Source organism: Chrysemys picta, chromosome 1 (genome assembly GCF_011386835.1).
Source record: "Chrysemys picta bellii isolate R12L10 chromosome 1, ASM1138683v2, whole genome shotgun sequence".
Taxonomy (NCBI): Eukaryota; Metazoa; Chordata; order Testudines; family Emydidae; genus Chrysemys; species Chrysemys picta.
In genome coordinates, this window is record NC_088791.1 from 137303760 (window position 1) to 137325977 (window position 22218).

The 22218-nt window shown below is 47.7% G+C and overlaps 1 protein-coding gene across 1 annotated transcript in view; it reads left to right on the forward strand.

Moving 5' to 3' along the window:
* LOC101934589 (alpha-2-macroglobulin-like protein 1) overlaps positions 1-22218 on the forward strand; it is a 50620-nt gene that overhangs the window by 10302 nt on the left and 18100 nt on the right. Inside the window, 14 exon segments of the mRNA XM_024113638.3 lie at positions 376-460; positions 1486-1609; positions 3149-3263; positions 4636-4745; positions 5725-5889; positions 7660-7893; positions 8393-8456; positions 10665-10810; positions 11052-11198; positions 12293-12481; positions 16268-16382; positions 20398-20518; positions 21147-21372; positions 22001-22127. Coding sequence (XP_023969406.2) covers positions 376-460; positions 1486-1609; positions 3149-3263; positions 4636-4745; positions 5725-5889; positions 7660-7893; positions 8393-8456; positions 10665-10810; positions 11052-11198; positions 12293-12481; positions 16268-16382; positions 20398-20518; positions 21147-21372; positions 22001-22127 — 1968 coding nt within the window.

A 22218-nucleotide genomic window follows, 5' to 3' on the forward strand; every position in this document is an offset into this window, starting at 1 on the left:
CACAGACCTCCACAGTGGGGCCCTAGCCCTGTGCTGACAGCTCCTCCAGCAATTTAGTCTCCATGTTCCATCAGGCCAGGGCTTCACTTTCACACAGTCGGTGCTCCCCTAGTCTGGAGGGATCTCAGTCTCCTGGGAGTGAGGTGGAATTCAGTCACCATGTTAACTCAGTCCTGACTTCCTGCTCCCTTTCACCCGTCAACTGCTCTCTCCATGGGACCCCTGGCCTGATGGTACCTATTCCCTCCTAAGGGTGAGTTACTCTCCATATCCATCTAGTGCTGGGGCAGTGTTTCAGAGATTCTGCTGTGGATGCAGAGGGTGAGTTCCCCTATTTGGATTATGCCCTCAACCTGCCCCAACTCTCTTCTGCAGAGCTGCCCAAGTTTGAGCTGGTGTTTAACGTTCCGCCACTGGTCACCACTTCGGAAAAGGAATTTCAGTTCACTGTTTGTGGCAGGTGAGTGGCACTGCTCTGTCACCGTCCCATCCCCCACATCGGAGAGTGACCTCTTGCTGCCAATGTACTGGCAGGAGTGTAAGGACCTCCAGTGGTGTCTTCTCTCTCCTAGTGGTGGAGGCACAAATCACAGCAAGGAAAAGATTCCTCCAACACCCAATCATTAGACACGTCTGAAGAGGCACAAGGTAGAGGTGTTCGGAACCTAGAATTCCTGTTCCGTGAGAAATTCCTGAATTTAAAAAACATCATTCCAAAACAGAACAAAAACAATCTGAATTTACCACAGGACCGCAGCTCCCAAATTTGGTTTTGACCATTTCGAAACGTTTCCAAGACTCCCCAGGCTGCCCTGAGCCCTGACAACCTGCCAGATAGGGAGCCAGACAGCTTGGAGATGCTGGGAGCTTGGAAACTGGGGCTCCCAGGGCTTCTGGGCCGCTGATGAGCCAGAAGCTTGGAAACCCTGGTAACCCCAGGTCTGCAGCAGTCCACCTAGCAGGTGTCTCCAGAGCTGGGGAGCGGGAGCCTGGAAGGCTGCCCCTGGCAGCTTGCCAGGTGGGCTGCAAAGAAGTGGGGGAGCCAAAATGCTGGGAATGACTTTCCAGTGGAAAATCAAAATTTTCCTGACAAAATTGAAAATTTCCCACAGAAAATGCCTTTATTTGTAGAAAGTGAATTTTCCATCAGCAAAACATTCTGACAGAACTGCCGACTAGCTCTGCCACAAGGGCTATGTGGGGAAAGCCCAGACCTCAGTGGAGATACTGATTGAGGTATCTTTCATACAGACCCTGTTCCCCATTTAAAGAGGATGCGGTGCAAGTGAGGTGACTTCCAGGGGTGTATATCCTGCTGACATCTCAGGCCCTCTTCCTTATTTCAAAGGGGGTGCGGTGGCTGGAGAGGTAGATGCTTTTAATATCCATCTTCTCCCTCGGAAGGGGTTGTTGGTGCCCTTCATTCTACTCTTTTTGCTGAAGTATCTGATCCATCTGGCAGTGTTTTCTGTCCTTCTGATCCAGGTACACCTATGGGAAACCTGTTCAGGGGAAGATAGAGGTTATTTTGGCTCGAAGCCTGTTCAATCTCCATGAAAAAGAAGAAAACATTACATCGTCCATGTGCACTGCGGCCCATGTGAACCAGGTGAGCAGATGAGGAAGGGGAGATGACAGTCATCCGCAAGAACAGAATGTCGGTCCATCTAATGTATCTAGGCATTTCTAATGTGCCCTGGTCCAGCTAGTCTGATTATTATTTCTCCTGCCTCACCCAAGCAGATCATAAGTCGATCTGCTCTGTTATCTTGCCACCTGACTTACTACATTAAAGCACTGGTCTTGCTCTCCTGTCTCCCATATCTGACAGAAGCCAATGCTGAATGGTTGGGAGGAGGGGGGGCGGTAGGAGGGAAGTATTGTAGGGCTGGCTTGACCTGAGTAATTGGACATGGGTGAGGTCTAATTTCTTGGGAGACAGGATTAGGGAAGTAAATGGATCAACAGCCTGGAAACAGAATGTCTGTGTTAGCTAAGCCCTCTAAAATGTGCAACACTATCCCACAGGAGGAATTTCTTCTTCCAGTACCCTCCGTCATATCACATGGAATCAGATCACTGGTCTCTCGCAGCTCACCTCTCATTAAACCAGATCAGACCACCAATTGTTCCATCTATTCCAGCGGTCTGTTTCCTCCCATAATCAAACAGATTATTGATCCATCTCAGCTGTCTGGTATCCTGGTTCTGACAGGGGCCAGCACTGGATGCGTCATAGCTAATTCCTATACACAATGCACCTAAATATGCAATTTGTTCCATATTCTTCTTCTCCCAATGACTCCAGATCCTCCTCACTCAGTCTACAAGTCAAACCAGGATTTTCTAAATGTCAGCACGCAAAGCTGAGACCTGAAAGTCCAGCTGGGTCTTTGCAGTGCTAACAACCCAACCAGCAGTAAAGGCTCTACAGCTGGAACACCGTCACAATTCTGCCAATGAGGCACAAGGCAGGTTGGATTCCAGCTCTCTGCTGTTTGGGCTCTGCAGGGTTAACAGGAGCGAAACCATGTGTGTTAGACACAGACCACAATAACAACACTTCTTTGCCCTCTTTCCTGCATTGGAGGGGCTAAACATACCCTCAGAGAGGGTCAGAGATTTCCAAGGCCAGATGGGATCACCTGATCATTTAGTCTGATGTCCTGTATATCAAAGGCCACCAGCACCACCCAGCACACACACACTAAGCTCAACAACTGTACTGGAACCAAAGTATTTTGGCCTTAAGAGACTAAACTATTATGTGCCACAGGCAGAGAATAGGAAAGACCCTCTACCAATACTGGCTGAGCTCGGCCTAGCTCAAGTTGTCAAAGCCTGTGTTCTTACAGCTAAGGGCATGGGGTCTGGTCCCAGTTCTCTCTAGGAATGTGTGTGATTTCTCTAATAAACTTACCTTTTGTCTGCAGCCATGGATATATCATTCATTGGTGCCTGTCTAATCAATGTCATTTCTCCTCTCCATAAGTGAGGAGTCCACCATGGTTTTGATAAGATGTACATGGTTTTGAACTTCTAAGCAGTCATGGGACAGAGGGGAGGATTTTTAAGACTATCCAACATCTATAAACCACAGCCTCACTAACGTGTCTTTCTTTCTCTCCATCCATCTCTATGTCCCCAGACGAACAAGAAAGGTTGTGCCATTTTTACAGTAGATATGGATGAGCTAGAAATAAACAGCACTGGCTACGGGAACAGTTTTTTCATTGTAGCAGAACTGGAAGAAGAAGGAACAGGTGCGGGAGAGGGGGGGTGGCAGGAGGGGAAGAGGAGAGGGGAGACACAGCCATCGGCCTGTGCTACTCTTTTTCCGTGAACCCCCTAACTAACTGCATTTGTGCTTGGTTGCCTCCACACTTCTCCATTTCCAGTACAGGTTGTTTTTTAACCTCGGATCTTTGAGCCAAGCCTCAGCCACTTCCAGTTTCTGGTATCTTCAGGGGGACTGAATTCCATTGTGTCTTAGTTATGGTGTCTATTGGGGTCACTAGTTTTCTGCCACACCAGTGATTAGAATTCCTCTTTCTAGTGTCCCTGCTCACTAGATTTCTTACTTCCCCAAAGAGGGTCCAACAACAGTCACCAGCCCAATCACTAAAGTAAGCTCCAACTCCACAAAACATGACTCTCAATCAGTCACAGAACCATAGCTAGCCGTAGGCTAAGCAGCATCTTATCCTCATGTCCCCGGTCAGTCATAAGAGTCTTTCCCCCACAGTTAGTCCCTCACCACAGTCTCTATGATAAGTTCCTACGCTAAGGACTAGGTAGTCTTGTTCACATATTCCTGTCTCTCTGGCATCCCCAATACCAACACTGCTTTCTTCTAATCTTCCCCAAATGCCTCCTCATCCATCAGTCAGACCATAGCATGCCATGTGCCAAACCCCCACCAGCTGCCCCTTGCTCACTGTATCGAGCTCTAGCTTTTCTCCCCTGCCTTCAGGGCTTGACACCGCTCCACCCCATCCTACATCTCTGACATCATCTCCTATTGTGTCCTTCTTTGTTCTGTCTTAGCCCTCCGCGTCCCCCCTCTGCCATGCCTTTCTCTGCGCTCTCCCCTGTGCTTGGAATAACGTGCCAATCCCAGTCCGGTTGCCTCCCAACCCTCTCCTCAGTCAGGTCCCTCCTGAAGACTTGCTTCTTCTGCATGGTCTGCAAACACTAATCTTCACCAGTCATAAGTACTTTGCAGGCCAACTGCACATGGGAGGGAAGACATGGGAGAGTAAACAGAGCTTGACATGTTTTACTAGAGTAACACAGTCCCTTGGCTCTCCCAGTGCATCTTATCAGCCAGTAATCAACTGCCTTAGTTGGTGTGACAAAGTCTCCCCATAGTGGCTGGCTGCAGTGACCAGAGCAGCCTCCCACCTACCCGCAAGTAACAGAGTTGCTCCTTTGGCTCTAGTAATAGTGGCTGGTGCTGAAAGTTGTGGGTTCAAGTCTCAATGTCCATATGGATGTGGCTCAGGCTTGTTATGTAGCTGACATTTAGACTGTAAGCTTCATGGGGAGGACACTTGCCTTATTTTTTGTCTCCTCTAGTGTTGAGTGCTTAACAAATGAGTCAGCATTTAACAGATATCTCCTCTCTCTGCCCAGGAGCCACGAACATGGGAACAGTCACAGTTGCTATCGCTACCAAGGTAGTGGCGGTGAACTTTGTCAATCTCAACCCCTTTTACAAACTTGGATTTCCATACACGGGAAAGGTAACGCACATTCCCCCCCCCTTCCCTTACCAAGGCAGTGACCCCTCTTCATACTTGGGAGGCAGGCATGGGGGAGAGGAGAGAATAATATTGCTGGGAATAAACTATGTGGAAAATACTCAGCTGGTGTAAATTGGTGTAGTTCCATTGACGTCAATGGCGCTATGCTGATTTATGCCAGCTGAGGATTGGCTCCTCTGTGTTCACCTTTATGAGAAATTCTGACACCCTCCCGCCATTCCCTCCTCTCTCCCAGCCTAGTCACCAAGTATGGGGAGTTAACTGTTTGGAAGATGGATTCTGTGGTGTCTGGAGGGCTTGTAGGTGCATTTCTCAATGTTCTCCTACGGTGATGTACTCTTCTGCTCTTAAAAATCTGTCTCTGTAAGGACATACATGCAGGGGATGGTGTTACCTTTGGAAAGGTCTCTGCACATTCACTTCAGGCCTAGCATAGGCTACTGTGTAGTGATTTGACAGCTATCACTTCTGACCCCAATGCCCTAGTGTGGTGCTAGAGAGCATGGTACTGCAGCGAGCAGTGTGGGTGGCTCAATAGGGGATGCATTCCCCTCTGGGTCAGTAGTGACCTAATGCTCCAATGTGGGCTAGGAAGAATTGTGCTGCTGGAGTTTCAGATGACATTTAAAATTGAAGTCCGAACCATTTCTAATCTTTAAGGACTAACCCTATACTATTATGCAAAGGAAAAGACGTGTTAAACTCAGTAGCCAAGATAATTATCTTTCTTGTCCTTAAAATCCCTTCAGTAGTCTCTCCCTTTCCTTCTTGTCCTAAATTCTTGCATATTGTTACTCTAGCAGAGCTGCTGATGTTGTTTCAGCAGTGGATATTAGGACCCCTATATCCTGCCAGAACTCACCTGATTTCCAGCATGTAGAGGGTATCATGTCTCCCAACCCCCCCAGCACAGCGATTATTGGAACAGGAGGTGTTTATTTCCCTTTCTTCTCTGCAGATGCGCTTTACCATCAATGATGTTCCCATCAAAAACCGCACTGTCTACCTGACTGTGGATGTCAATGATGTGGAGATGGACCTGCCATACGTCACAGATGAGAAGGGCGAAGTCCACTTCTCACTAGACACTGCAAAATGGAACAATACTCTAGTTTCTCTGAGGGTGAGTCACACAGGTGGACAGAGCAGGGTCAGAGCTAGGGGCAGGGCTGGTTCTAGGCACCAGCAAAGCAAACAGGTGCTTGGGGTGGCACATTTGCAGGGGTGGCAGGGGGGATGCAGCATGGGAGCTGAGAACCAACAGGGGGCCCTGGGAGCTGTAGTTCCTTGGTTAGCTCCCTGCCTATAGAGCCAGCCCTGGAGCAGGTAAAGAACTACATTTCCCAGCATTCCCTTGGTAGCGATCAACAGGAACGGGAGGGGGAGTGAGTGAGGTAGCTGAGACCTCATGCTGCAGCTTGCTGTGAATGGAGAGCTCACTGCTAGAACAGGGTGGCACTGTGAATGGGGGAGCAAATATGCCCAAGGAGTCGAAGCCTTTGGCTCAGATATCCCCTTGAGAAGACATCCCCAGACTGGATTAGGGATACTGGTGTGACCTCACCTTGTAGCCCCCAAAGAAAGAATTGGGTGGACTAAATGGGCAGCACACTTCTCTATCTGAAGCCTAGCAAGGGAGGTACGTGGATCCCACTAGAATTTAAAATGAAAAGTAAGGGAGGGGAAGCCCTACTAGAGGACCTGGGCAGCTTTAGATGCAGTACCAGGCACGTAGGAGGATTTCCACTTCTGAGCCATGGAAGCAGAAATTGACTTTTCCTTTCCAGATTTAGCTAATATTCAGAAAGGGAATCTAGCACCTGCCTTCCAGATTTGAACACCCTCAAAATTCAGGAGAGCTCAAGCTCAATTTGGGCAGCTGTTACTTCATTTCTCCCAAATCAAATATACTGATCCACTGTATGGTTTTGGGGAGACGTGTGTGTGGGAGAAAGAAGCAGGAATAAGAGCCAAGAAACTGATAGAAACAGGCAGAGAAGGAGGCTACAGACGTAGGCTGGACCACTCATGGTGTGGCAGCCCTGGGAGAAGTCTAGAGAAAGCTGTTGGGTTGGATGCTGGCTAAAAGGTTTGGGGCTGCGAGCAAGGAAAGTATCTCCTGTGGTTTGGTTCCTCCTGTGTTCAGGGAAACTGGACTTTGTACATTCCTTGTAAACACAAAACATTGCATCAAAGAAACCCTGACTCCAGTTTCTGCTCCCAACTGGAATACACTACACGACTCCAAATTTTTGGCTAGCTGCTTGGGTCAAAAGGGTAACATTGTTTTCATATTAAATTCAATTTATTTTACTCCATCTCATAGCTTTCATTTTTTAATCTGCTGCAGATTATGGTACTGAGGACACATAATTGGATTATAGATGTTAGAGAAAGATGGAGTTTTGGGCAGTTGAGCAGGGGATAACTGGGACTTTTGGCACCTGGCAAGGTGGAGAAGGTAGGCTGGGATTCTGGGAAAAGTACATTAGCTGGATATTTTTGCAGTGAAATAGTTAACAATGTTGCCATGTAACTGTTATCTGTAGGTTTCCGAGTTAACACAATATTGCAATGAATGGCCAGTTCACACCTCTCTGGCTGTCTGCAGACTCAGGCAGGCATTACTGACTGCATGTAGTTCACATTTTTAAAGTTTTATCTGAAATCACAAGTGTCCAAAACAAAGTTGAAAAGAAAAAGAAAACTCATATTCTGGAGTTCAGGTCTGCAGCTGGGGGTAGATTCTGCTGTAATTTCTGCCTCTGTGGATTACATGGGGCCCTGGACATATAACTCTGGTGATCGCACTGAGTGTTTCCAGCAGGTACCCCATTTGTAGGCTCCTCCATTGGTTAATTCTGACTGCCTGCCATGCACTTTTGCTCTGAAGGGCAGATACTCCATTGTGAACATAACCGAGAGGGATCTCCACACCATTTTAGTAGCACAACAGGAGGCTTACAACTGGCTGAAACCCTTCTACTCTGAGAGCAACAGCTTCCTAGAGATCCAGCAGGTGGAGGAGGAGCTACCCTGTGACCAGGAACAGGAAGTGCGGGTGGATTATATCCTGGACCGGAATGAGCTGGGCCCTGGGGCAGATCACGTGGATTTCTATTATTTGGTGAGCACCCAGGGCAGTTGGATCACATGATATTTATACAACACTGGCACCTACAGACCCGTGAAACAGGGGTAACTATTATGGGTCTATAGGCCAATTTGTGGGTTCCATTTTATGCATCTCTTTGTAGATGTTTTGGTACCTGGAATGCATGTCTCTGAAATCTCCCTCGACAGCCTCCCAGCCCCACAGCATTTGACAGCCACCCCAACTAGCTCATCCAGCTAGGAATGTCTTGAGCCTTGGGGGACAGGCTATTTTCCCCTGTTGCCAGTCTGGCCTGACTCCGTGGCATGGCTGCCAGGGGAGTGCCTTGGCAGCCTGGCCTTGGATTTCCCACGGGTCCCGTTCAGAGGAAGTCTCCAAGGCAGCTGGGCCCTTGTCCATTCAGAGTTTAAAGATAAAGCACCTGTGAATGTCTCTGCCAGACTCTCCCTGCTCTGCATTTTCTCTCCTCAGAACCCCGGTCCCCTGACAGGCTGTTCTATCTCCTCTGCAGGTTGTCTCAAGAGGCAGGATTGTTCTCAGTGGACAGACTCAGGTGCCAGTTGGTCAGGATGAGAGTAAGTGGGATGCACCTGAAATAAACTCCATGGAAATCATCACAATGGATCAGGCTATTGGGATATCTTAGTATGGTAGGCAGGCTCCTGCCATGCCAGGCTATGGGCGATCTAGTCCAGTGTCCCACCTCCTGCCTTGGTCTGTCTAGTCTAGTATCCTTCCCATTATTGGAGGTTTTTAAGAACAGGTTGGACAAACACCTGTCAGGGATGGTCTAGTATACTTGGTCCTGCCTTGGTGCAGGGGGATGGACTAAATGACTTCTTGATGTCCCTTCCCATCCTACATTTGTATGATTCCTTGACTGGCCCATGGCAGATGATTCATAGGTAGGCATAAAACTCACACACCACACCTGTTCAGTAGTCTTCCCTCCAGGAGGGAGGAAGGTTTACTGACCCTGAGACAATGAGGGGTCAGTATATCCTGGGGGGGGGTCAATTTTATCATAGTGAATGTCTCTGTTCTTATCCACATGTCACACTGTCTAGTGTGACTCACAACCTTGAGTGCCAGCCGCAGGGCAGACTGCCAAAAAGCAGGGCAAACACACCAAACTGGTAGTATGTTCTGTGTTTAGATTTCACCAGGGGTGAACTCCCAAAGCCCTGTAATAGTCTTACCATGGAGTCGCAGACAGTCCCCTTAGTCTATCTTGCCACCCAGGCAAGCTGGACTATCTGATAGATGGTCACTTTACACCAAAAATCACACCAATATTCAGATTATTCCTAGTCCCAAAGGACCAGTCACTTACCCCACGTCAGTTGTACTCAGATCTCAAACCAAAGACAATGTCTATAGCTAATCCTGTCATAAATGAACTAAAAATGTATTAACTAAGAAAAGAAATGAGTGATTTACTAGGTTAAAACTGGAAACATACACACACAAATGAGTTACAATCTTAAATTTAAAAAGGTAATATAATCTTCTATAATAAACAGCTCTAGATGTCCGCTAGGGCTGACCCATGCCAAGCAGCATGGGGATCTCTTGCTTATGTTTAGGAATCTTTGCTTCTCTCAATCCAGAGAGCATAAAAGGACGGGTTTCTCCTTGTCAGGGATTTTTATCCCCGTCCCCCCAGAATCCAAGCTGATGGGATGAGTTCATGCGCAGGTTTCCTCTTCTTGGAGGGAGTAAGGAATGGAATCAACAAGGTCTCTGTCCTTTGGCTCTACACCATCCCTCATTTGCCTTCAATGGGCCATCCTGTGTGCAGGACGAGCAGTTTACCTTAATTAGTGCTGCTTTTCCTGTTTGGTGAGTGTGACAGATTGCGACTCACCACTGCAGCGCCTCCTGCTGGCTGGCTGGGGAATTACTGCTGCACCCTCTTCTGGTGGTGTCTCGCCCACTGTCACCTCTGTTCTTGGACCCATGTCACTCCCAGGACCACGGCGTCCTCTTTATGACACTGCCCTCCAGCTGTGTCATACTCCATGTTCCCCCTTCCGGGGGACCTGCAGTCCACTATCCAGCCACTTCCTTCAGTGGCCCCAGCACCCTCCTTGCTCTTGTGTCAGGGCCTCAGCCTGCAGATCTGTGCAGCCTGCCAGGAGCTGCCTTTAGCTTCCTGGGTCTCTGCCTACAGCACTGCTTTGCCCAGGGTACTTGCTGCCCTCCGCCTAAAAGGCAGCCAGTCCTCTTCCCTTTTCAAGCTCCAGGGAGTGACTGACCCTGCTCTGTTCTACAGCCCTTCTTATACAGGCCAGCCCGCCCCTGATTGGCTGCTCTTATAACCCTTCTATGATCCCTAGGGCTGCTTTTAACCCCCTTTCTGCCAGTGTGGGGCAGATGCCCCATCACAGTGAGTTACACAGTTAGAGAGGTTTACAATGCAAACACTCAATATAACTTTATACCATGGAATACAGATATTATAAGTAGGACTAATACATGCAGCATCCTACAAGCATTCCATAAAATCTAAACACAAAACCCATTCTTATAACACTAGTAACTATTTTAATGATATGAACCCACAGGTAAGCCAGACTAGTTTCCAACTGTGCATTTGTCAGTGTTCAGTGAGACCCGTGACCTTGGCATGATTTGGCACTGGTCTGCCAGTGTCACACCACATGCAGGAACTATGAAATCCTCTGCCTCAATAACATCCAGCAACAGTAAGTTCCACAGGTTTTTTCTGTTTCACATGGATCTAAATAAGCATTTCCTTCACTTCCCACTCCCTCATACAGCACTGAAGGGCTCCTTCTCATTGACTCTGCCCATCAGCTCTGAACTTGCACCCTCTGCCACACTTTTGGTTTATGCCATATTCACTGATGGAGAGGTGGCAGCCGACGTGGATGTGTTCATAGTCAGCAAGTGCTTCAAACACAAGGTGAGGGTCACTCAGGAGGTGGGGGAAATGGGATGTGTGGCAGAGGTGCGATCCGGCTGGGATGACATACATTCGACAATCCCTGTGCCCTTCTGTCTGTGTTTTCAGCAGGCTCTCTCTCCCACTCTTCCTCCCTCCCTCTCCCAGTCTCTCTCTCCCTCTCTGTCGCTTGTGGCTCATACACCCTCATTATCTTGTGCCTTTCTTCCATTTGATAAGCCCATCCTGTCTCCTACCATAGGTGACACTGGACTTCTCAGAGGAGGAGGACCTCCCAGGGTCAAAGGTCAATCTGCACCTGAAGGCCGACCCTGGCTCCCTGTGCTCTGTCCGTGCCCTGGACAAGAGCGTCCTCCTGAAGGATGATAGAGTCATGACACCAGAGAGTGTGAGTAAACCTGCTCTGTCCCAGCCACACCCTGGTCAGACTAACCCCGCAGGAGGTACCAGGCGAGAGGAGCACTCTGATATACTGGAACAGGGCTGTCACACGAGGTGGGGCACCCAGCCACCACCAGCTTCTCTGACCCCTTACATTATGCACAGGGTTGGCTCCAGGCACCAGCGGAGGAAGCACGTGCCTGGGGTGGCACATGTTAAGGGGTGGCATTCCGTCCATTCTTCGGGCGGCACAGTCCAGAAGGCTTTTTTTTTTTTTGCTTAGGGCTGCAAAAATGGTAGAGCCAGCCCTGATTATGCACTGGTGGCCAGCAGACCTTTACCTCACTCTGTCCCCTTGCCAGACAGGTGGCTGATTCCTCCTTGTTCCTACAATGGCTGATCCAGGGGCCACCCTTGGAATGAAGGCTGTGGGGGTGGCGGGCAGAGAGATGGAAGGGGCAGCTTCACAGGGGCAGTGGGAACTCCCTCCAGGGAAGGTGTGGTTTGGCAATGGGTTCGCTGCTGGCCCTCTGCTCGCCCTCCTGGTACCTCCTGCTATTTCACCTATGCCACATTTCTCTGCCATGAGGGGGTCTGGGCTAATGGTTCAATCAGGGGGCTAGGCGCCAGGACTCTTGGTTCTAGTCCAAGTTCTGCCACTGACTTGCTGGGTGACCTTGGCCCTTGGGTCACTGCACCTCTCTGTGCCTCAGTTTCCCTTTCATCTGGCATGCAGGTTGTGAGACTTAATTCACTGATGCTCATGTGCTTCTGTGAGACCCTTGTGTGAAAAGCTTTGGAGATGGGCAAAGTATTATTATAGAGTAACAAAACTGTGCTACCTAGGACTTTCTTTGGCTCTATGCTGCAGACTGTGGCTCCTCAAAACTTCATGCTGATAGTAGGGATAGAATTTAGATCCCTCTGCTCCAAAAGGTCTTGAGGGAAAGGAGAATTGCCATGAGCTTTTAGCAGTCTGGGGTCTATGATGCAAAAGTTCAGCTGCCCTGCTCCTTGCCGGTAGAGGGCTATGGTTCTCACACACTCTCTCTCTCTCTCTCTAACCAGTTCAGTACAGTAACCTCTGTTTTCCCATTTCAGGTGTACAATCTGGGATCTGAAGAGGATTATATGATTGGCGGCCGAGGATTTGTTTATCGCTTGGAAGACTTTGAGCCATATCCTTGTCTGCCCCCTGTCCTTCCCTTCCCCACCACTCCCCGGAACAGACGCTCCTTGATGGTAGCTCCCTGGTATCAAAGCGAGGCTGATGTCTATAGTCTGTTTAAGGTGGGTATCTTCTTTGCTCCTGAACCAAACTTCTCCTAAGCCTGTATTGATCACTGGTATGGTGTATTGTACATACATCGGAGTTTGTAAGGAAAACCAGAATTGTGAGATTTGCTAACAATCCCCTGTGCTTAGCTGTTCCCAAGACCGAATTAAGTTTGATGGGGGCCCAGGGGTGTTATAGTTTGGGGGTCCTTCTCTGCATATTCAATTCCTTCCCTTTGCTGTTTTACCACCACTCAAAGCCAAACACTCTATTTTTAAATTACTGTCGTTATTTCAGTCCCGGTTTTGAAATGTGGTATACCAACTGTAAAGCTGAATGAAAATTAAAACAAACTAAACCATTTTAATTCCAGCACCTATTGATAGTAATACACATGGTGATGTATGGCGTTAATTTGCGAATTCCCTGTAGCAGTGGTATTCACTTACATTTTCTGGCAGGCCGGATAAGGCTGTGTCCAAATCTTGGCAGTAAAAGGGTGCTCTCTAGGGCCAAAGGGCTCGTCAGGTGTTTGCTTTTTAGTGAGCCTGCCACCAGACAGGGGTTGCAACCTTCCAAGAGTGGTGTGCCAGATTGTATTTATTAATCACAGAATAAAAGGTTAAGAGTGCTGGTAGAAAATATTCCAACAAAATATGGCAAACAAATAGCTATACAAATACACTGTCATGCTATTAAAACAGTATACTATTAATATTAATTCTGTTGAAATGATGACATTAAAATTAGAAGTTAAACGCAAAATAAATGAACAGCCATCTAATTTCCTTTTCTCATTGCCTGAAATTTAACTGACACTTGCTCACACCATCTTTTTTTCCTGGAAAAGTATAGTGCCACACTCAGCCAAGTTAACCAATGAAAGCACATCAATTACTGATCACTTTATGTTGCATTAAGTGTCTGATTAGAAGTGTACCACTCTACATCGAAATGTATCAACCCAGTCTAACTCCAGTGTGTTTAAATGTAAATGAAAAGTTTCTAAGCTAAATATATGGCACAATGATAAATAGAGGAAAATAAACTGAAGTGCATCCGCCCAGCCCCCATCAATTCAGTCCCCCAAGTCCTCATCAGTTCTGCTCTGTAGACACCCCATTGGCTCAGCCCCCCAATCAGTTCTGCCTCTCGCTTTCCCATCTGCCCAGCTCCCATCAGCTGTGCCTGTTCTTAAAAAAGGTAAATTTTATTCAAAACAAAAAAGAAAGAAAATACATCTGGAATTTAGGCTGTTACTAGATTTTAAAAGAGCAATTCCAAAAATTAAGCATCCAAAATAGCTTTCTTGGGGGTTAAGCTTAAAGGTTACAAGCAAACAAAAGCATCTGGGGTTAGCACAGAGGAGTCCATTAGCCATAAGAAATAAACAGAAATAACCCTAGTCATGTCTTTCTAAACATTCCTCATCTACTTGCACATTTGGAGTTCCAGATAAGTAGTTCTAGGTATGATCTGATGATTTATGATCATACCTGGCTTAAAGCTGCTTACAGCATTGCTGCTGTGTGTCTCCGCTCTCTGGAGAACAACCACAGACACAAAGGGAAAGTTTCTTTCCCAATTTTAAAAAGTTCTAGCCTTCCCATTGACTCTTTTGGTCAGGTGCCCTTTTCTTTACCTGGGGGACTTTGTTAACCCTTTACAGGTAAAGCAAGCAGAGAACAGCCACCAACAGGGACTTTATAGCTAAGTGGCTGGTTGGGTGTCTACAAAAGGGAGCTCCCCCACCCCTGCATTTATCACAGTCTGTGAGACACAGGAGGCAGGACAATTTCCTGTTCTACTCAGCACTGGTGAGGCCTCAGCTGGAGTTCTGTGTTCAATTCTGGGCACCAAACTTTAGGAAAGACATGGACAAACTGGAGAGAGTCCAGAGGAGAGCAACAAAAATGATAAAAGGTTTAGAAAGCCTGACCTGTGAGAAAAGGTTGAAAGACTTGGGCATGTTTATTCTAGGGATAAGAAGACTGAGGGGGGAACTGATCACAGTCTTCAAATATGTTAAGGGCTGTTACAAAGAAAAAGGTGATCAGTTGTTCTCCATGCCCACTTAAGGTAGGAAAAGAAGTAATGGGCTTTCTGCAGCAAGGGAGAAAAACTTCCTAACTGTAAGAATCATAGAATCATAGAATATCAGAGTTGGAAGGGACCTCAAGAGGTCATCTAGTCCAACCCCCTGCTCAAAGCAGGACCAATTCCCAGCTAAATCATCCCAGCCAGGGCTTTGTCAAGCCGGGCCTTAAAAACCTCCAAGGAAGGAGACTCCACCACCTCCCTAGGTAACGCATTCCAGTGTTTCTCCACCCTCCTAGTGAAATAGTGTTTCCTAATATCCAACCTGGACCTCCCCCACTGCAACTTGAGACCATTGCTCCTTGTTCTGTCATCTGCTACCAAGGATAGTTAAGCACTGGAATAGGCTTCCAAGGGAGGTTGTGCATTGTGGTATTCCCATCATTGGATTTTTTAAAGAATGGGTTAGACAAACACCTGTCAGGGATGATCTAGGTTTACTTGGTCCTGCCTCAGCACAGGGTGCTGGACTAGATGACCGTTCGAGGTTCCTTCCAGTCCTACTTTTCTATGATTCTATGACTTCTGTAGCCTACGCCGCTGTAAGAGGTGAGGTTCTGAAGTCGAGGAGAGAATTGGGATGGGAATTATGGTTTCGTTGCAAGCGATTCTCCTCCCAAATCTTGCTGTGTTTTTCCAGTGAGGTGTGAATGGTCTTTTACAAAGGCAAAATGCCCATTGAAGTAAATGAGTTTTGCAGGTGACTTCAGCAAAAGCAGAATCCCGCTCATGATACTGACTTATACCAAGGGCTTCACAGGACTGTCTAAGCTTTATAATACAGGAAATGCCTTTGGACTACGCTACCCAGAATCCTCAATAGCAAGAAAAAAACAAACAACCCAAGAATAATGATCTTTGGGGGAATTGTGGGAAAATGACCTTTCAAATCAAGGATTTTTCTCTGTATACAGTGACCCATAATGAATGACTGTGTCCCAAATGGCAAGACTCTAACTCGGCAGGAACATGTATACTCTACAGATGCTTATACCTTACATGAATGGGTACGGCACTTTTCCAAAGGTTATTACATAACTAGAGGAGTTGTGCAATAACTAGCCAGTTTTGTCATGTATAAAAGCGACTGTTACACGTAAAGACTGAAATTCATCCCTCCCGAAGGGTGTGCATTCAGCCCAACATTTCATCCCCTCCTGGGGCAAACCCTGGAGGCGTTATTCAAACCAATGGGCCACATGCTTAATTAAGTCCCTATTCAGATAAGTTGCCAGTAACTTCCATGGGAGTTTTCCATGAGTTAGGACTGACTAATAAATTGCACAAGCATCCTAGGGTCTGGCCTGGTGTTCCGATACTGCATGGTCCAACTTTTGAACAGATTTATAACATAGTAAAGCTGGTTTTGTTCATGAATTGTTTTTTAATAGATTTAGTGGAGCTGATTCTGAGCTCATTGTTATCAGGGTAAAACCTGGGTAATTCCATTGACTTAGGTAGAGCTGAACTTGGTTTACTCCCATGAGAGAGAAGAATCAGCTCCAATATTTATCACAAATTTGTCTGCACTTCGTCACACATTTTCCTGGGCCTGACAGTGTGAAATTTGGATTCTATATGAACATACAGAATGTTGCAACACTTTGGCTGCCACTGTCTCACTAATTAGCATTTGCTGTGATGGTTTTTCTTTCATTGTTCCCCCTTCCCTCCTATTTTTTCGTTCTCTCCATTTTCTACAGCAATTGAGAATGAAAATTTTAACCAACACCAAAGTGAAGAAGCCAGTTTCCTGTGAACGGCCAACCTACGAGAGAAGAATCTTGCATGCTGTCAGAACCCAGGACAGTGATAATGGTGAGAACTGAATAGTCTTCTGCTGACTCCCTGCCAGAATGTGTCTGACTGAGGGAGGCTAATCCCCACCTGACCCTCCCCTTTCTCCTCTCCGAACCTGCTGCCATAGTCTCTCCTGTTGCATCTTTTGTTCTATATATAAAAAACATAATATGAAGGACCCATAGGGGCAAAGAGGGGTCCAGCTAACTATGTTTATTAACTATGTACAACATGCAAGGCCAACTACATATACACATTGCTGCTCTGTGTGGGTTCTTGTGGCTCCTGAATCATACAAAACAGTGAACACTACCAGAAGTCTAACAAACTCCATCCAACACAAACAAGTGGAACCAATTACAACTACTCCACAACACACAGAACACCACCTCTGGGAGAAACCATGGCACTAGTACCCACCATGTGAACTCTACCAGAACATCATCAATTTATCAAGACTGCTCTTAACTAGAGCTGAATTATCTGTTCTCCCTAAGGGACTGAACTTCTGCACCATCACAGAACTTGATACCATATTAACATGTGGAGAATTAGAAGAATTCTTCTGCCAACTCCACCTCAAAGAATTCCTTCATAACAATGATGACACCACTCACAATTACCATGTCCCCTCTGACAACCATCAGAAAAAAGAATCATCTGACTGGACACCACAGAGCAGACAAAACCATACTCTTGATCATGACATTGATTGCTCCAGGAAAAAAATGACTGTGAAGTACTTCGCAAACATCACATCTACCACAATGTCTCCATCATCAAGAGGACAGCTATACAGTATCTGAAATCTAACCACCGGATAGTGGCTGAACAGGCAGACAAAGAGAAAGCCATCATAGTAATAATTAATGGAGATATCCTATCTCCTAGAACTGGAAGGGACCTTGAAAGGTCATTGAGTCCAGCCCCCTGCCCTCACTAGCAGGACCAAGTATTGATTTTGCCCTAGATCCCTAAGTGGCCCCCTCAAGGATTGAACTCACAACCCTGGATTTAGCAGGCCAGTGCTCAAACCACTGAGCTATCCCTCCCCCCAGTCCTTAACCATGTTGATTATTAGGGCCCTATCCAATTCACAGTCCATTTTGGTCAATTTCACAGTCATGGGATTTTAAAAATCATAAATTCCATGGTTTCAGATATTTAAATCTGAAATTTCATGGTGGTGTAATTGTAGGGGTCCAGACCCAAAAAGGAGTTGTGGGGGGGTCACAAGGTTATTGTGGGAAGGGGTTGCAGTACTGCTGCCCTTACGTCTGCACTGCTACTGGTGGCAATGCTGCTTTCAGAGCTGGGCAGCTGGAGAGCGGCAGCTGCTGGCCGAGATCCCAGCTCTGAAGGCAGAGCTGTCACCAGCAGCAGCGGAGAAGTAAGGGTGGTATGGTCTGGTATTGCCACCCTCACTTCTGTGCTGCTACTAGTGGGGCACTGCCTTCATAGCTGGGTGGGCAGAGAGCAGCGGCTGGTGGCTGGGCGCTGAGCTCTGAGGTGGCGCCTCACCAGCAGTAGTACAGAAGTAAGGGTGGCAATACCGCCGTCCCCCTAAAATAACCTTCTGACCCCTCCTGCAATTCCCTTTTGGGTCAGGATCCCCAATTTGAGAAATGCTGGTCTACCCCATGAAATCTGTATAGTATAGGGTAAAAGCACACAAAAGACCAGATTTCACTGTGGGAGACCAGATTTAATGGTCCGTGATGCGTTTTTCATGTTCGTGAATTTGGTGGGGCCCCTATTGATTGTTAACAAGCCCAACCAAGAACTCTCTGACACTATCTACTATTATGAACTCAAAGAAGACCTCACACCACAATTTACCCATGAATTTAAGGGTATCATTAAATCCTTCCCCAGACAACTCCTAGAGAAACTCTACAGATTCATCCCCCCACGAACCCACCGCGGGGATGTTCTACATGCATCTACATACACAAATAAGGGAACCGAGGCAGACCAGTTATATGTGGCCATGGAACTCTTACTGATGGAATATCGGGACTCATAGAAACCACCCTCAAACCAGTGAAAGGGCCACCTTCCTCCAGGACACAACTGACTTCCTCCAGAAACTCTGCAACATTAACAACATCCCTCAGAACCATCCTTGCCACCACGGATGTCACCTCCCTACACACCAGCATTCCTTTTAATGACAGCATAGCAGACTACCTCAAATATTTACAGACAGTGGATACTGCTCAGATATCCACCCCAAACACATCTCCAAACTCATCCATTTCATCCTCACCCATAACAATTTTACATCCAACAACAAACACTTTGTCCAAACCATGCGAACAGCTGTGGGTACTAGAATGGCTCCCCAATATGCCAACCTCTTCGTAAGCGACCTTGAAGAAGAATTTTTGACAAATGCACCATGTAACCAATGATATACCTGAGATACATTGATGATATTTTCATCCTCTGGACAGACAACTTAAACTCTCTCATAGATGTCCCCCACAACTTCAACAACCACCATCTGTCCATTAAACTCTCTCTGAAACACTCCCATACCAGCAGCAACTTCCTGGACACCACGATCAGCTGCAACAATGGAACCCTACAGACAACTATATATAAAAAACCCATGGATCACCACATCTACCTTCATAAATCCAGCAGCCACCCCAAATACATCAAGAAATCTGTTATCTACAGCCACTATTCAGATACCACAGAATATGCTCCGAGGAGAAAGTTCAGGATATACACCTTAGCACAATCAAAATCACCTTCACTAAACAAAGACACTCCGCCAGAGAAGTAGATTGCATCATGGAATTGGTCAACCAAATACCCCAGGAGAACCTGCTTCAATACAGAATTAAAACCCTCTCTGATTACACAGCACACACCCTAATTATCACCTACCATCCCACACTGGAACCCATATGGGGTATCATCAAACTACAATCTATACTCAGTGGGGACTCCATGCTGAAAGTAATCTTTCATGAACCCTCTCTTCTGGCCTTCAAACAACCCTCCAGCTTCTCCAAGCTCATCATCAGAAGCAAACTCCCCACAGACCAGGACACAACAACTCAAAGCAATACCAGACCCTGCCAGAATAACAGATGCAAAACCTACAGACATAGTTCCACTGCTGCAATGATCAATACTCCTCACATCACCTTTCAAGATCCATAGGTCTTACACGTACCTATCACAACATGTGCTGTACCTTCTCCAGTGCACTAAATGCCCCAATAACAACTATGTGGGTGAAACCAGACAATCACTAAGCTCTCGAATGAACTCACACAAAAAAATGATAAAAGACAAAAACACAAAGCAATCACTCCGTATCTGACCTCTCAGTCCTTGTCCTCAAAGGAAACCTGCACAACAATTTCTGAAGATGAGCCTGGGAGCTTAAATTCATAACTTTGCCAAACAATAAAAATCATGGTCTTATTAAAGACACTGGATTTTTGGCTCATTACAGCAATCTGTAACCCACTAGCCCCCTTTTTTGTCCTGTGACTAGAGGGGTGTTAACAGACCCTTCACGTTGAATGGTCCCTTAGAATATGTGCTGACTACTCCTGGTAAACTCTCTGTTCAACCCTGTATGTAGCTGTGACACTGAGTACCTTTCCCAGACCTGAAAAAGAGCTCTGTGTAAGCTGGTCTCTCCACAACAGAAGTTGGTCCAATAAAAGATATCATCTCACCCACCTTGTCCCTCTAAACCCTGTAAAGGAATACTCTATTCCTATATGCTACACCTCCCTGACACCCACCATCAACCTGCTGGCTCCATGCCAGACTATGTGCTCCTGAGGGCTGATCTCCCTCTGATGCCTTCTTTCTCTCCCTGAAGTCATTGTCTTGGTGTCAGACTGTCCGACTGAGGGGCTGATGCCCTCGCACACCCCTCTCCTCTGCCAGAACTTGATGGCCAAGTGCTGGGCTGTGTGTGACTGAGGGGCTAATCTCCCCCTGAAACACTAAACATAGTAGCCCGTACATCTTTACTAACCTGCCCCTTTACTCCCCATAGTCATTCCCTTGCCTGTTCCTCAACCACATGATGGTGTGCCGCCAAGCCCTGAGAAGGAAGAGAAGACAAAACCACGGACACATTTTCCAGAGACCTGGATCTGGGATCTGGTCCCCGTTGGGTGAGTGACCCCCCACAGATCCACCACCAGGAAGAAAATCACTGGTGATCCCTGAGCATGGAACCCTGTGCCATCTCCAGTGGGTGCTGAGCCTCACTTCGCAGTGCCTCATAATGGGATTCAAATACTCCTCCAGCACAGGGACTGAGGAGAAGCCTTTGCTGGAAAATCCCTATCTTCATGATTTGTACGGTCCCGCTGTAGGGAGTGGAACCTTCTGTCTATACCCAGTGGGCCTCTCATGTTTCCCAAGCAATATATCATAGTCACACATACACAACAGGCACACAAAATTTGACGGAAACATTTAGTCCCCTCTATGAGTCTTCAAAATGGGGGAAACAATTCAGTTCCTCCCCCCAGTCTCTGCTCCCGGTCTTTTATTTGGGGGGTTATGAAGAGAGCTATATGAAATAATTTGCATTAAAGAAACTGGTGCTCTAGAGATGAAAGGTTTTGTACCCAATTGCCCTATCCCCCTGAGTCAGCCAATGCCCCAGAGCTGGCACTGGATGGAAACCAGTGCCCTAGAGGTGAGAGGCTCCATGCCCCATTCCCCAGTGCACTGGCTGCCCCAGTCTGGTTTGTGGTGGTGCTGAAGGATCTGCTGTCTCTATCCATTCTGCAGTGAGGAGGGGAAGGCATCTCTCCAGGCCACTGCTCCTGACACCATCACAGAGTGGCAAGCCGACATGTTCTGTGTTGCGGACAGTGGCTTTGGACTCTCACAGCCGGCCAAGTTCAGGGTCTTCCAACCCTTCTTTGTGGATGTGACACTGCCATACTCTGTGGTCCGGGAAGAGACCTTCACCCTGAATGCCACCGTCTTCAACTACCTGAAGGACTGTATCCAGGTGAGTTCTCCACATGCCCTGGCAAGGACGTACCCACAGCTCTTGGTCCAGAGACTGAGTACACTACTCTGAAGTGCCCCGGTCATGCACATCTGGTTCACACCTCGCAGACTGATATCTCATAGTACCAGAGGTTCTTTCTCCCTTGGACAGCTGCCAGGTGCCCACAGTGGAGCTGGAACACTTTTTGGAGTGAGGGTGCTGAGCTGCACCCCTCTTACCCCTATCCACACCCTCACCACCCCCTAGAGCTGGGGCCGGGAGCAGGGCCATGGCTGCAGGAGGGGGGATGCGGACAGGGTAAGGCAGCCAGGATCCCGCATGTGGGGCCGGGGGCCGGGACACCATGGCTGAGCAGGACCCTGGGCCAGCAGCGAGCTCCTGGGCATGGGGCTGGCGGCTGAGTGGGACCAGCGGCTGAGCAGTAGCGGGGCCAGTGGCCAGGACCCTGGGTGGCAGGGACACGGGGCCAGCGGCCGGGACCCTGAGTGGCAGGGGTGCGGGGCTGGTGGCCGGGATCCTGGGTGTAAAACTGGGGTGCTGCAGCACCCCCCGCATCCCTACTTCCCATGCCTATGGGTGCCCAGTACTAACATGCTGCCCCTGCGTTTGTTCCCCTCATGCTCAGGTGCACACCAGCCTGGCAGAGTCTCCGGAGCTCCAGGTTGAGTCTTGCTCAGGCTGCCAATACACCAGCTGTCTCTGCGCCAATGAAGCCAAGACCTTCTCCTGGAACGTGACAGCCACCAAACTGGGTGAGGCAGTTGAGAGGGCAGAGGGGGCAGGGGGAAATTTGAATATCCATCTGTCTGCCCATGTGTCTCTCTCGCCCACTGCCCTTTGCCA